The sequence below is a fragment of the Myotis daubentonii genome, chromosome 13 (genome assembly GCF_963259705.1).
Source record: "Myotis daubentonii chromosome 13, mMyoDau2.1, whole genome shotgun sequence".
Taxonomy (NCBI): domain Eukaryota; kingdom Metazoa; phylum Chordata; class Mammalia; order Chiroptera; family Vespertilionidae; genus Myotis; species Myotis daubentonii.
The window spans coordinates 53,514,461-53,529,025 of record NC_081852.1 but is presented as its reverse complement, the minus strand read 5'-3'; the positions used below and the strand labels follow the sequence as shown (position 1 = coordinate 53,529,025).

The window sequence follows — 14,565 nt, the reverse complement described above, 5'->3', positions numbered from 1 at the left end:
AGATCAATGTAGTGAGTGATAATTATCATTATTATGAAATCAACATCATCAATCATTGTCATCATCATCATCACCATTATCTAGCATGGAGGAGTGGCTCTCTTTGCCCAGGCATTGTGCTGAATGCTGGACTTGTATGATTTCACTTAATCTTCACCATATTACTTAGGGGAAGACCTCATTATAGTTTAACCCCCATTTTATCTATCAGAGATGGAGGCATAGGGGAGAAGTAACAAGTCCTAGGCCACACAACTAATATATGGTAGAGTCAGAATTTCAGCCCAGGCCACACTTGAGTGGTTCCCATAATTCTTAACTAGTAGCAGAGAGGGATCCTGGGGCTGGGGGTGAGTGGGGTTCTATGCTTTGCCCAGGACCATAACATTTGTCAGTGGTGTCAGTGGATCAATGACCAGGACCTCGTCGATGCCCTGCCCAAGCCTCTTTCTGCAAGACTGCTGCCTCTAGATGTGTTAGGACAGATTCTGAAAAGAAAAGGTTTCTGCTAATTAATGGCACTGAATAGAAACCAAGCTGTGGTCCTCAGGGAACTCTGCACTATCATTTAAGCTCCTGGCATGAGTGGTCAGGAGGCTGAGCCTCTCTGAGTTTTGCAGTGATTCCGGTGTTAGGCACTGTCCATGGCTCCCTGGGCAGGTGCCGAGGCCCCACTTGGATCTGGGCTCTGTTTTGGGGTTGCATGCCATGATGCCCACCCAATACTAGTTCTAACACTCTTTGCCAGTGTGTTGGTGACTCGGCTTGAGGCTGCTAAACTCACTGTGGGCTTCCAGGCTCCCTGGAACATCTCCCACCCATTCAGTGTGCAAAGGCTGGGCGCGGGCCTCCAGATTGCCATGGACAAGGTCAACTCAGAGCCCTCGGACCTTGGAAACTTCAGCTGGGAGTTCACTTTTACCAACTCAACCTGCAGCGCCAAGGAGTCTCTTGCTGTCTTCACCAACCAGGTCCAGAGAGAACAGGTTTCTGCCTTGTTTGTACCAGTGTGCCCAGAAGCAGCAGAGGTATACAACCTTCTAGAAACTCTGGCTGAGTTTTCATTGTAAGGGGTGGTCTTAAAGATGATGGGACAGATTTGAATAAGCCCTTGACAAAGTTGGCATTATTAAAATAATAATATGTCAGTCTTGGGTGCCATTTTTTTGAGATGTAATTAGACCATGTAATTAAAACAGCCAACATTCTCTTTAAAGAAAGCCTTTCAAATCAATAATTGTAAGTTGATGCTCACTCACAAACTTGTTGACCGTTTGGACTTGGTATCATTGTAGATAGACTGATTTTTTTATTTTAATGCTGTCAGCCACATGGCTCAGAAAAATTAAGAAGGAAATTAATGCTTGTTTTTTAATTGACAAATATCTTTGTTTGTGTAAGTTTCCCCTTGGTGTGTGTAAGAAATTATTCAGTGACGGTAAAAGTAAGTGAGAAAGAAGGGAGTAGGACCAATTGTAATAAGCTGGGCAAGAAACTGAGAGCCACCAATGACTTGTAACTGTTTAGCTAATGGGATTAATTTTGTGGAAGTCCTTGGGTAGCTCATGCTTAGGTGTTGATGCAAAGCCTAAGTAGAAAGGAGCATCACAATTCTCACTCTCACAAATACTGCGGAACTATCATTAGTGGGTGCTGTAGAATTAAGTTCATGTTTTAATTGGAATTTTGTTTTCTCCTGAAATTCCCTATTTGACACACACTGTCCAAAGCCTACCCATTTTTCACAGTCAAGCTCAAATGCCATTCTTCACCTCTGCATCCTCACCTCTATATCCCTAATTCCCAAATCAAAAGTAATTTCTTACTTTTCTAAACTCTTATAAATCTATTGTCTATAGTGAATGGTATATTGAACTCTAGTAGCTATTTTTGTATGTCTTAGATCCTGTAATAGACCATAAACTCCTTTAAGAACAAGGTATGAAAAAATGAATGAGAAATGAATAAGGAACAAATTAAGAAAGAAACACTAAGAGAATGAATAGTAGCTGTGGGCTCTGGATCCATACTGTCTGTATTCCAATCCTGCTCTACTATTTGTTAGCTTTGTAACTTACATCTCTGTGTTCCTATGTTTTTCATCTATAAAATAGGGTAATGATAAAACCTACCTCATAGGAATATTGTAAGAATCGAGATGATATGTGTAAGAACTTAGCAAAGTGCTTGGCACATATATCATCGTTATTCTTGTCCTCTGAGGTCTTGCATACTCACGTTGGCTACAAGACATTATCATCAATATTCCAAAAGACAGGCTTCAGCATGACCCATGGAGTCACTGAATTAAAAATTTATGCAGATATCTCACAATGGGGTTTGAGTATAGCATAAACTCAATTATGAAAAGTCATCCTTTTGATTACTTTCAAGGTTATTGGTTTGCTGGCTTCTGAGTGGAATATCCCCATGTTTGACTTTGTTGGACAAACAGCGAAACTGGAGAACGACTTCTTGTATGACACCTATGTGAAGCTTGTGCCACCCCTGCGTGAACTTGGTGATGTGCTCCAGAAAACTCTCCAGTACCTGGGCTGGAAACACATCGGGATGTTTGGAGGTCACTCTGGGACTTCCTCCTGGGATAGAGTGGGTGAGCTGTGGAGGGCTGTAGAGAATGAACTCAAATCCCATTTCACCCTCACTGCCAGGATCAGATACAGCAACAATGATCCAGCCCTCCTGCAAGAAAATCTTAGGAACATGTCAGCAACTGCCAGGGGTAAGTAGAAAAGAGTCTTCTATTGCTTATGTTTGGAGAGACAAATAGAAAGAGCAGGTAGAAACCCTTTATTTTTCTTTGGGTGTAAAAAGCAGATAGAAACAGGATACAAAGATAATCATACGTAAAAACAATTTTCCTTTTGGGTCAACATCACTATCACCAACTATTTTTAATCTAAAGTGAAATCCCATATGCTATAGTGTTATGATTCAACTACAGGCCCAATGCACACAAATTTGCGCAAGAGTAGGCCTTCCTTCTCCCAGCTGCCAGCACCAGCTTCCCTCCGGCACCCTGGGACCCGGGCTGCTTCCCTCTGGCCCCAGCTTCGTCAGGAAGGACATCCAGAATGACGTATGGTCTAATTAGCATATTACCCTTTTATTATTATAGATGACTAAGCTCTGGAAGCATCTTCCAGGTGGGTTGGGTCCTGGACTTGGGCCACTGTTCAGAGCATGGGCTCTGGGGAAAGACAGCCTAAGTTTGGAACCAACCTCTAATACTTTCTAGCTGTGTGATCCTGGGCAAATACCTTTACCTCTCTAGGCCTCATATACCTTATCTGGAAAATGAAGATAGTCATCAACTCCTACCTCATAGGAAAGTAAGGATTGCATAAGGTCATGCCTGTAAAGTCCTTAGCACTGTGTCTGGACATAGTAACTGGGCCACATATGATATCAATTAGTTTTGTTGTGGTGTTTATAAGGCTCTATTTTCTCTTTTAAAAAATGTTTTTATTGATTTCAGAGAGGAAGGGGGAAGGAGAGAGAGATAGGAACATCAATGATGAGAGAGAATCATCAATAGGCTCCCTCCTGCACTCTCCCTATTGGGGATTGAGTCCACAACCTGGGCATGTCTCCTGACTGGGAATTGAACTGTGGGTCAATGCTCAACCACTGAGCAACAACGGCCTGGCAGAAGGCTCTATTTTCTAGCTGGATTAGTACATGACTCCTTTCTGTTCTTTAATAAACTAAGCCTTTCTAGCCTTGGCACTTTAGGACTTGCTGATCTTGGCCTGCAGTGCCACCTGCAACCCCGTTACCCTTCCTCTTCCCCCATGATTCATTGGTATACTGTCGGCCTGACTATCAGCTCCCTGAGGGCAGGGGCCTTCTGCCTTGCTCATCACTGTATCCTGTCCTTAGTTAACACAGTGCTTGGCACATGGTTGGAGCTCAGATAAGTACAATATAATTTACCTCATTCATTTCATTTGTGTGTCCTCACAATGCATGCTGATGTGTTTGAATGGAAGAAAAGCATCATGGCCTCCCTCTTCCCCTTCCCCCATTCCAACTAGAAAGTCTGGGTGCTCCTGATTCTAGGTCCTCCTTCAACTCTTCCTGTGTAGCTGGTGATTGACAAGCCAGATCTGTTGTTCAGAGCCAATGAAGCAGAGAAACGGGAGCATTGAAGTGGTCTTAACCTTTTTGACTTGTATTTTTGGAGAGAACTGCAGCTAAGATTTTAGTTCATAGGGTGAAACTGCCAGTGGGTACGCTGCTGGTGCTATATTCTGGGGATAGTTCCGACATCCTCTTTCCCGAAGCATGCTCAGGGAAAGAAAAAGTTTATGTCTCATTGGGAGCAGTTTCAGGCCAGAGTTTAAAAAGCATATGATCATGTGCAACTGGCTGACTCTGTGTTTTTTTCCTCTTATAGTTATTATCTTAATCTGCAGCTCAGAGGATGTGAAAACCATTCTGCTGGCTGCAGAGAACCTGGGACTCCACACAGGAGAATTTGTCTTCGTCGTTTTGCAGCAGTTGGAGGTGGGTGCCAATGACCCTGAATGGCTCCTGCAAGAGGTAACGAGTATGGAGCACTGGCTATGTGCCAGATGCGTTAGCTCACTGAAGACTCACCACAACCCTAAGAGGCAGGCACTCTTGTGCCCTCATCCTAAATTTGGGAGACTGGGCCTGAGCTGGAAGAACTTACCCAGAGTTCTCTTGCCCACTTAGTGAGTGGTTGATCCAGGCCTCGGTAGACTGTCAGCCCACACCAGCTGAGAAGGAATTGTCACTCTTAGCATGTAGCTGAGACCTCCCCCAAGGACTCTCAAATATAGGTGGCTCCCACTTTTCATGGCCACCTCTCTGTGTCCCTGTTGGGAGTCCTAAGAAAGGTCTGGAGAGACCAACATACTAGTGGGTGAGGCCATTCTTGGGTGATTTGGTTCTTTTGGTTATGACAGGAATGGCTAAAATGTACCATGTGCCTCCCGTGAGGAATGAGTTACACATTTTACATGCACTGTTGCACTTAATATTCCCAAGAGCCTTGTAAGGTAGATCTTATCAGTATTCCAAATTACAGATAAAATATTGAGGTTTAGAGAAGTAAGATACTTTATTCAAGATCTCAGAGCTCCTGAGGAGCATAGCTGGTCTTCCAAACCAGGTCTTCTGGACTCATGTCAGTTCACACCACTCTATGAGGAGATACTTTTATTTACTGTGTTTTACAGATGAGGAAACCGGGGCCCTGAGAGGTAAAATAACTTGCCAAAGGCCACATGACTAGTAAGAGGGAGAGCTGGTATTCAAACCCCGGGGGATGGCCTCAGAGTCTGTACATTTAAACACCACTCTACACTAGCAGACTTCTGGCAAAAGCCACTTGCACTTAGATAGGGACACACTGTGTAATTTTCCCAGCAGTTTTATCTTCCTAAAATGAGCTTTTTAAAATGATCCTAAGAAGTTGAAATTGGGCAAAAGAGTAAAGGAAGATATATCACAATGTTCAAGATTTCTTTTATCTTTTTAATTTTACTCTTTAATTACAGTTGACATCCAATATTATTTTATACTAGAGGCCTGGTGCACGAAATTTGTGTACTGGGGGGGGGGCGTGTCCGTCATCCCGGCCTGCACCCTCTCTAGTTCAGGAGCCCTCAGGGGATGTCCAACTAATGGCAGTTGGACATCCTTAGCACTGCCGCGGAGGCAGGAGAGGCTCCCGCCACCACCACTGCACTCACCAGCTGTGAGCCTGGCTTAGGGCTTCTGGCTGAGTGGTGCTCCCCCTGTGGGAGTGCACTGACCATCAGGGGGCAGCTGCTGTGTTGAGCGTCTGCCCCCTGGTGGTCAGTGCACGTCATAGTGACCGGTCATTCCACCGTTTGGTCGATTTGCATATTAGCCTTTTATTACATAGGATTAGTTTCAGATGTATAGCATAAAAGTCAGACAGTTATATAATTTACAAACTGATCCCCCTGATAATTCTAGGACCCACCTCGCACCATACATAGTTAATACAATATTATTATGTTCCCTATGCTGTATTTTACATCCCCATGATTATTTTGTAACTACCAATTTGTACTTCTTAATCCCTTTACCTTTTCCATCCAGCGCCCACCCCCCACCCCCAATCTGGCAACCATTAGTCTGTTTTCTGTACCTATGAGTATGTTTCTGTTTTGTTTGTTCATTTATTTTGTTCTTTAGATTTCATATATAAGTGAAATCATATGGTATTTGTCTATCTCTGTCTCACTGATTTCATTTAGCATAGTACCCTCTAGGTCCATCCATAATTTCACAAATAGTAAGATTTCATTATTTTTTTTTATGGCGCAGTAATTGTCCATTGTATACATGTACCATCACTTTTTTATCAACTTGTCTATTAATTGGTACTTAGGTTGCTTTCATATCTTGACTATCCTATATAATAATAGAGGAATATGCAAATTGTCCAGGATGCTGTCACAGTAACAGTAATGACCGAACAGCAGGCTGCGTGGGGCGACCAGGACGGCAGGGGGGTTAGTGAGGGATGACCAAATGACTGAACAGCAGGCTGCGTGGGGCAACCAGGCTGGCAGGGGGGCAGTTAGGGGAGGCCAGGCCAGCGGGGGGGGGGGGGGAGGGAGGCAGTTAGGGGTAACCAGGCCGGCAGAGGGGGGCAGTTGGGGGTAATCAGAATGGCGGGGGGGACAGTAAGGGGTGACCAGGCCAGCAGAGAGGGACATTTGGGAGTGACTAGGCCAGTGGGGGGGTGAGGGGGAACAGTTGGAGGTGACCAGGCCGGCGGGGGGGGGGGGGGGTAGTAAGGTGTGACCAGGCTGGTGGGGGGGGGGTCTTAAGAGTGACCAGGATGGCAGAGGGGGGCAGTTGGGGGCGACCAGGCTAGCGGGGGCAGGGGACAGTTGGGGGTGACCAGGCCGGCAGGTGGGGCAGTGAGGAGCCAGCAGTACTGGACTGTGAAAGGGGTATCCCCCGAGGGGTCCCAGATTGGAGAGGGTGCAGGCTGGGCTGAGGGGACCCCCACCCCCTGTGCACGAATTTCGTGCACTGGGCCTCTAGTTGTAAATAATAACATAGGTGTGCATATATCTTTTCAAATTATGGTTTGGATTTCTTCAAATATATACTCAGAAGTGGAATTGCTGGCTCATAATTTTTAATTTTTTTAGAAATCTCCATATTATTTTCCACAGTGGCTGCACCAGTCTGCATTCCCACCAACAGTGCATGAGGGTTTCCTTTTCTCCACATCCTTGCCAACAATTACCATTTGTGAAAATGTTGATAATAGCCATTCTTATAGGTGCGAGGTGATATCACATTGTAGTTTTAATTTGCATTTCTCTGGTGATTAGTGATGTTGAGTATCTTTTCATATGGCTATTGGACATCTGTATGTTCTCTTTGAAAAAGTATCTCTTCAGGTCTTTTTCCCACTTTTTAATTGGAATTGGATTTTTTTGGGAGGGGGGTTGGTGTTGAGTTGTATGAATTCTTTATAAATTTTGTAGTGTCAGCTGTCATTTCTCTTCTTTCATTTCTGATTTTATTTATTTGGGTCCTCTTTTTTTCTTTCTTTTTGGTGAGTCTGGTTAAGGCTGACCAATCTTGTTTATCTTTTTTAAAAAATCAGCTCTTGGTTTCATCAATCTTTTGTATTGTTCTTTTAAACTCTGTTTATTTTTGCTCTGATCTTTATTATTATTTTTCTACTCATTTTAGGCTTTGCTGTTCCTTTTCTAGTTCCTTTATGTATAAAGTTAGAATGTTTTATTTGAGATTTTTCTTGTTTCTTGGGGTAGTCCTGTATTGCTATGAATTTCCCTGTTAAGGCTGCTTTCACTGTACCATAGATTTTGGTTTGTTGTGTTTTCATGTTCATGTTCCTCAAAGTATCTTTTGATTTCTTCCTTGATCTCATTGCTAACTCGTTCATTGTTTAGGAACATGTTATTTAGCTTCCATGTGTTTGTGTGTTTTTCAGGATTTTTTTTTCTTGTAATTGGTTTCTAGTTTCATATCATTGTGGTCAGAGAAGATGCTTGATATGATTTCTTCTTAAATTAATTTTGACTTTTTAAAAATATGTATATTTTATTGATTTTACAGAGGGAGAGGGAGAAAGACATCAATGATGAGAGAGAATCATCGATTGGCTGCATATCCCTCACTGGGGATTGAGCCTTCAACCCAGGCATGTGCCCTGACTGAGAATGGAACTGTGACCTCCTGGTTCATGGGTCAGTGCTCAACCACTGAGCCATACCAGCTGGGCAATTTTGACTTGTTTTTTGTTCTAACATGTGGTCTATTCTAGACAATGTTCCATGTACACTTGATATTTATTTATTTATTCTTATTTAATTTATTGGCTTTCTTCTCATTACTTTGATGCCAGCTAGAAAATGTGGGCCTTTGAAGGCAGGCCGTCTGGAGTCATTGTGTTGCCCAGGATTAGGACATAGAGATTCAATTTCAACCATGACTTGACACATTTCTGTGTTCAGTGTATACCCTACAGAATGACTGCACTGATTTCATTATATTGCAGGACAGTTTTTGGAAGGAGGTATTAACAAATCAGAATGGGACACACTTCCCCACCATCTATGAGTCTGTGCTTGTCATCACCCCCAGCTCTTCCGGAGAAGGTCCTGGAGAGGAAGGCTTCCGACAAGAAGTCTACCAGAGGCTGAGGGGGCCACCTTTCCACAGCTCCATCTCTGCAGAGGAGCAGGTCTGAGATAGGGTCTCTCTGCACAGGTCCCTGCCTTCCCTTTTCTGAGGATATTTGTGTTTGGCTTTAATATTCTCCCTCTTACTTCTCCTCTTCTTTACCCCCTGCCCTTGCTGCCTTCCCCCCACATACTTCCTCATCCTCCACAGCTGAGCATAAACAGTGCTGTCTTATGAAGTCTGCACCCCAGGACTACAGAGGAGGACAGAGGTTATTGGGTTACTGAATGGCTTTTGGAGTCAGAGATCTGGGCTCCATCCTAATGCTACTATTTACTAGCTGTGGGACCTTGAGATGAATTTCTTAACCTCCCTACACCTCCGTCTCTTCACGTGAAAAGTGGGACTGATAATGACATCTGCCTCCAGGCTTGGTTTTGAGTATCTAATAATATAGCACATAGAAGTAATAGAATAGAAACCAGTGGTACTCAGACCATGACAATGTCCTTTCCTTTCCCAGGACTGAGAACCTGAATGGAGCAGTCAGAAATGTAGAGCTAGAACAGGTCAAGGCAATCAGATGGTCTGGAACAGGGAGAAGTCAGGAGAGAGAGGATCAGCCAATGGGTAGTCCAGTGTGTGTTGGCTGATGAGGCAAATGTCTGATGCCCACAGAGAATTTGTTACAGGGAGACCATGGGCCAGAGCTGGAGCTACTTCCTGTGACAGGTCACTGATGACAGGGGTTCCATTAGGAACAAGGTGGCCAATTGTGGATCCTAACACACAAGGAAAGATGATCAATCAATGAATATTTGGGAAATGGTCTATTAAGTGTTAGCTTTGTAGCTACCTTATAGTGGGCACTTGCATGTTTGTTGGCTAAATGAACAGACAAGAACATGTATTAAAGACCTACTATGTACCAGGTAGCACAATAAGTAGAATATCTATCCTGCCTCATTAAACTGTGTTTCTACTCACCAGGACAATGGCTTTATCCCCATTTTATAAATAAGAGAGGTGAGATTCAGAGAGGTAATAGAACGTACCCCCAAATTTCATAGCCAGTAAGTAGAAAAGCCAGTCTCGCTCCAAAATCTACCTGCTTTCAATTAAACCATATGCCCACCTGCCTATAGCCCAAAGAGATCATGTGATCTAATTGGGAAAAGGAGCCTAAAGAGGAAAAGTGAAGATAGTGATATCCAGATTTAATAGCCCAAGTTCGGGCATGCAGAGGGCCCTCCCCTTGCAGTGGAATGGATGGAGAATGTGTTATACTATTAAGATGGTGGAGAGAAATTCCTTCTAATTGAGACATGGGCTGTGACTCAGGAGGCTGTGGGCCTATTTAAACCCAGTATTTGCTTCCCTCCTTGAAGGTGAGCCCTTACTCTGCCTACCTTCATGACTCGGTCCTGCTCTATGCTCAGACTGTGAAATTCATGATCAAGGCCGGAAGAGATTTCCGGGATGGACGACAGCTGGTCAGCACTCTGAAAGGTTTTAATCAGACCACATTGCAGGGTAAGTGGCTTGATCGCAGGGGTGGAGGTTGGGAGGGTCAGAACTAAGGCCTGCCTCTCCTGTCAGTGGGGCTCTGAGAGGTTGAACATGTGGTTTAAGGCCTCATTTAGGGCCTGCCTCACACTGAGTTACAGATTTCCTCTTTCTCATGGAGATTCCAGTCTTCCAGAAGGGGCTGGGGGCGGGGAGGGGGGTGGGCGGGGTTGGTTTGAGGTAAACCTCCCAGCGGCCACAGTCCAGCTCTTCCAGCTTTATACAAAAGGCTGCCCAGTCCAGCTGAGGGGATCTCTGGGGCATCTTATCCCTTCCTCCTCCCCAGAGAGTCCCTCCCGCAGCTGCTTTCAAACTGGTCCACCAAGAATAAAGCTCAAGAGAATGACCTGCCTCGGGGTTACTTCCATGCTCCTTCCCATGCCATCCCTCCACCTCTAAAGATGGGGCCAATCCCATTTGACTTTCCTTGTCAGGGCGAGGATAGGCTTGGACTTGGACATGAACTGTTTTGAAATCACCCTGGGAGCTGATCAACTGTGTCATCTTTCTGTACTCCAGTTTTCTCATTTTGTAAGACAGATAATACCTCCTGCCACATGGAATAATAGCAGCCAGCATTTGTTGAGGGCTTACCTTAAAGCAAGCTGGGTGCCAAGAGCTTCTGCATGCTATCCCACTTAATCCTCACACACATCATCAGTTAGTAGTACTGTTACTACCTGTATTATATTACACAGGTGAGTAAACACGTGTACTTGTCCAAGATCACAAATTTACTACAGGATGTGCTCATTCCATGGTGGCTGCCTATTTAGGGGTCTTGCCTCCACGCCCTGCTTGTTAGGAGTGGATGATGGCCCTTGCTCTGCAGGGTCCCCTGGGACTAGGTGTGTGAAATCACTGCGACCCCCACATGCCGGCACATAATAGATGGTAATTGTGTGTCCTGTCCACAGGGAGAATAAATCAGCAGTAAATCCTGTGTCAGACCACGGGCTCTAGTTTGGGGTGTGGAAGAGCTGAACTTGACTCCTCCAGGATCTCGGATGTGTGTTTTATGCATGAGGTTGACCACATCCTACGTGAGAACAAAGAACACAGGGACCAGGACTGAGCGCCAGGCCAATGCCTGGGCACAAACCAAAACCGGGAGGAAAGGGGAGAACAAAGCTTGAAAAGTCAGCCCACAGGGCCTGCAGGTGGGAAGGAGGAGGATTGTAGCACCTGGAGGAGGCAGCTGCCCCCAGTCCCAGCAGTTGCCTCCATGTTATTTGGCCGTTTTTGATTGCATCTGATTATTCTTAGGAAGCATAAATCTTGGGTTTCAGTTGGAAACTTTTTTTTAAAAAAAGCATAGGCCTAACAGAACACATCTGCCTGTCCCAAGCGGCCCTTGAGCCCCACCAAGGTACCACCACTGAACTTTTTCCCCCCACTCTCCTCCTTGACTCTCTCAGATTCCCTGAAACGGCAAAAACCTCACACTGCTTTTGGTGGCTGCTGGGGAGGAAGGGGGCTTGGCTGGTCTGAGTTCAAGTCACGAGTCCCTCTTTTTCTCTCCTTAACCACTTGCAGTCTCCTCTCTTTTCAGGAGTCACCGGCCCAGTGTTTGTGGACTCCCAGGGAGAAAGGTGGGTGGATTACTCGGTCTATGCCCTACAGAAATCCAGCAACGGGTCCCTCTTCCTTCCTGTTCTTCACTACGACAGCCATCAGAAAGAAATCAGGTACTGGGGGCGCGTTTCTTCGAGTTTAGAGCATGCTGCAGGAAGAGACCTGGGAGGCAAGGGGGACTGGGGGCCTCGCTGGAAGACCAGTTTGGGATCCAGCTCCTAGAATCCACTGCACATGGCCTGGTGCGCTCTGAACTTATAAGGATTGACTTTGGGTCTTTAAGGTGATCTTGCCCTTGATTGTGGGAGTAGCTCAGCCACTTCCGATTCCTCACAATATCTTCTAACCGCACCTCCGCAGGGGCCCAGGCTTCCTCTGCTGCTCCAGCAGGGAACATCCCCTGGCCCATGGTCTCAGAGAGAGGCCCTGGACCAGGTGGTAGTGGAGCACAGCGCCCCCTAGAGGGATGGGAGCTCAGTCAGGGAAACAGACTCCTCCAGTCAGCCTGACCCCAAAACAGAGAGCCCTATGGACAGCAGGACCTGGGTACCCCTGGTACCCAGGAAGCTCTGGAAAAAGTCTCTGTTTTCATCACTGAGCTATAATTGAGAAAACGGAAAGGAAACCTAAAGCTTAATTCAATTTCTACCGGCCTCCACCGTCACCACCCCCAATGCAGATTTGATTTGACACGTTTTCCTCTCCTACTCTTAAGGATTTTTAATGTATCAAAATGGGTTGGCCCAGGAAAGAAACTAACCACGGAGGACTAGGTCTTCAGGATTGTGGGAACGGGCATTCTCCACGCAGGGGGAGACGTTTTGCTCTGTGAAATGTCAAGGTGCTATATAACAAGATTTGTTTATATCAAAAACGGGAGAGAGTCCCAGCAACACTGGAGAATTGGCACAGCATCTTTTAAATCAGAAATGACATGGTTTACATCAAAAGATTGAGTCAGTGGTTCTACTCTGCAAATAGATATTGCTTTTCCATGAATTAGATTACCTGGAGGCTGGATTCGAAGAGCCTGGGTGAGGTGGGAAAATTGGATGGGTCAGTGGACATTTGAATTGAGAGACCAAGGCCTACTTTTTGCAAATGACATGTGTATTTCACTTGCCCTTGCTATACTTGAGGTTGAGACAAATAGAATAAATCAAATGGGCACTGGCCTTCAATCATTTTTTTTTTTTCAAGACCCGTGAGGAATTTCTCCACTATTGCTTGGCCCCATGGCTCCCTTGCTGCAGACAGACCTGGCTGTGGATTTGACGATGAGCTCTGTGAAAGTGAGCTTGCTTTTACAGGTCAGTATGGGCTCCTGGAGAAGGTAGCAGGAAAGGACTCCCCATAGCAGGGCTTTTCAATAGTGACAGCACTATTGACATGTTGGGTGGGATAATCTTTGTTGCGGGGGGTGGGGGGGGGACTGTCCTGTGCTTTGGGGGCTGCTTAGCAGCATCCCTGCCTCCACCCATTAGTTGCCAGTGGTAGCCTCTAGTTGGAACCACCCAAAGTATCTCCACATGCTACCAATATCCCCTAGGGAGGCAACATCGCCCACCTGCCGTTAGGAACCTCTGCTCTAGGGAAACTCAGCTCCTGATATTTGAAGCTCAGGAACTTCATTTCTAAGGAGGTAGAAAGTCTGGACAGGGGAGTGTTGCCCGATGGTTAGGGGTCCAGCCCTGGAATTAGATGGATCATACCTGAGAAACAACCATGAGGAGAGGACATAGCAAATGCTTAATAATAACATGTGGTGGTGGTATTAGAAATCCTGACTGTTATTTCTGTACAATGAAAGTGTCTATACAGAGGAAGAAGTGAGAGCAGTTGCCATGGGAACCAGAGGAAGGTCAGAAAGCATTCCTGGAAGAGCCATGCCGAGGTGGCCTTTGAGGCATCTGCTTGGCAGTGCCAGGCTGGACAGGGATGTTCTCACTTCCGCTCTCGGGCAGCCTGAGTAATAATATGTCTGTGTCCCCCAGGTGTGACTGTTCTGATTCTCCTGATGACCTTCCTGGCCACTGTCTTGGGAGCTGCCATCATAGGCCTGATTTTAAGGATCCAGAAGGGAAAACTGCAGAGGCAAAATGGAGACATTTGGTGGCAGATCGATTATAACGCCATCACTATTCTGCCCCAGGACAAGGTAAGGCCACACCTGGCCCAGACGTCCACTTCCCTGCTAACTTCTGGTGATCTGTGGAAGGGACCTCCTCCAGGAGCTTATGAGAACAGAGGCCGACTCATTTATAAATTGAGCACTTAACAGAGAGTCTCAGGCCCTGAGTTCTGGCTCTAGGCCTACCATTTCCTTGCTGAATATCTGGGAACATCATGTCTGGCCTCAGTTACTGAATACTTAGGATGATCAGGTGGTCCCTAAAGTTCCTTCAGATCTGTTACCCTGTGGTGTAAGCTAATATTAAAGCTGTTTTATGGAAAGCATCTAGTTATCTTCAGAACCACATTAACTCCTGGATGTGTCCTGTCTTACAGCCAGCCCGGAGGGGCACACCTGTGCTGAGAGAGAACAACAGCCACGGGTCTAGTGTGAAGATTTCCGGGGACTTCAGCTCCTTTGTCCAGAGTCAGCAGGGGGAAGCGCTCTTTTACACCCCAGTAGGGCTTTATGAGGTACTTCTGAGAGCAAGGCAGCTGCATGAGGGTGTGTCTCTGTCCCATTCTCTGCATGTCCCTTCTGCCTGGGCATTCCGAATA

General features: G+C 45.7%; 1 protein-coding gene across 1 annotated transcript in view; it reads left to right on the top strand.

Moving 5' to 3' along the window:
• The first annotated feature begins 644 nt into the window (after nucleotides 1-644).
• The window catches only part of LOC132214667 (guanylate cyclase 2G-like), a 36,614-nt gene continuing 22,693 nt past the window's right edge, over nucleotides 645-14,565 (top strand). The window contains exons 1-9 of the mRNA XM_059661983.1: nucleotides 645-1,028; nucleotides 2,395-2,743; nucleotides 4,421-4,530; nucleotides 8,570-8,755; nucleotides 10,083-10,227; nucleotides 11,813-11,948; nucleotides 13,036-13,145; nucleotides 13,830-13,993; nucleotides 14,344-14,481. Coding sequence (XP_059517966.1) covers nucleotides 645-1,028; nucleotides 2,395-2,743; nucleotides 4,421-4,530; nucleotides 8,570-8,755; nucleotides 10,083-10,227; nucleotides 11,813-11,948; nucleotides 13,036-13,145; nucleotides 13,830-13,993; nucleotides 14,344-14,481 — 1,722 coding nt within the window. The remainder of the gene's footprint in view (nucleotides 1,029-2,394; nucleotides 2,744-4,420; nucleotides 4,531-8,569; nucleotides 8,756-10,082; nucleotides 10,228-11,812; nucleotides 11,949-13,035; nucleotides 13,146-13,829; nucleotides 13,994-14,343; nucleotides 14,482-14,565) is intronic.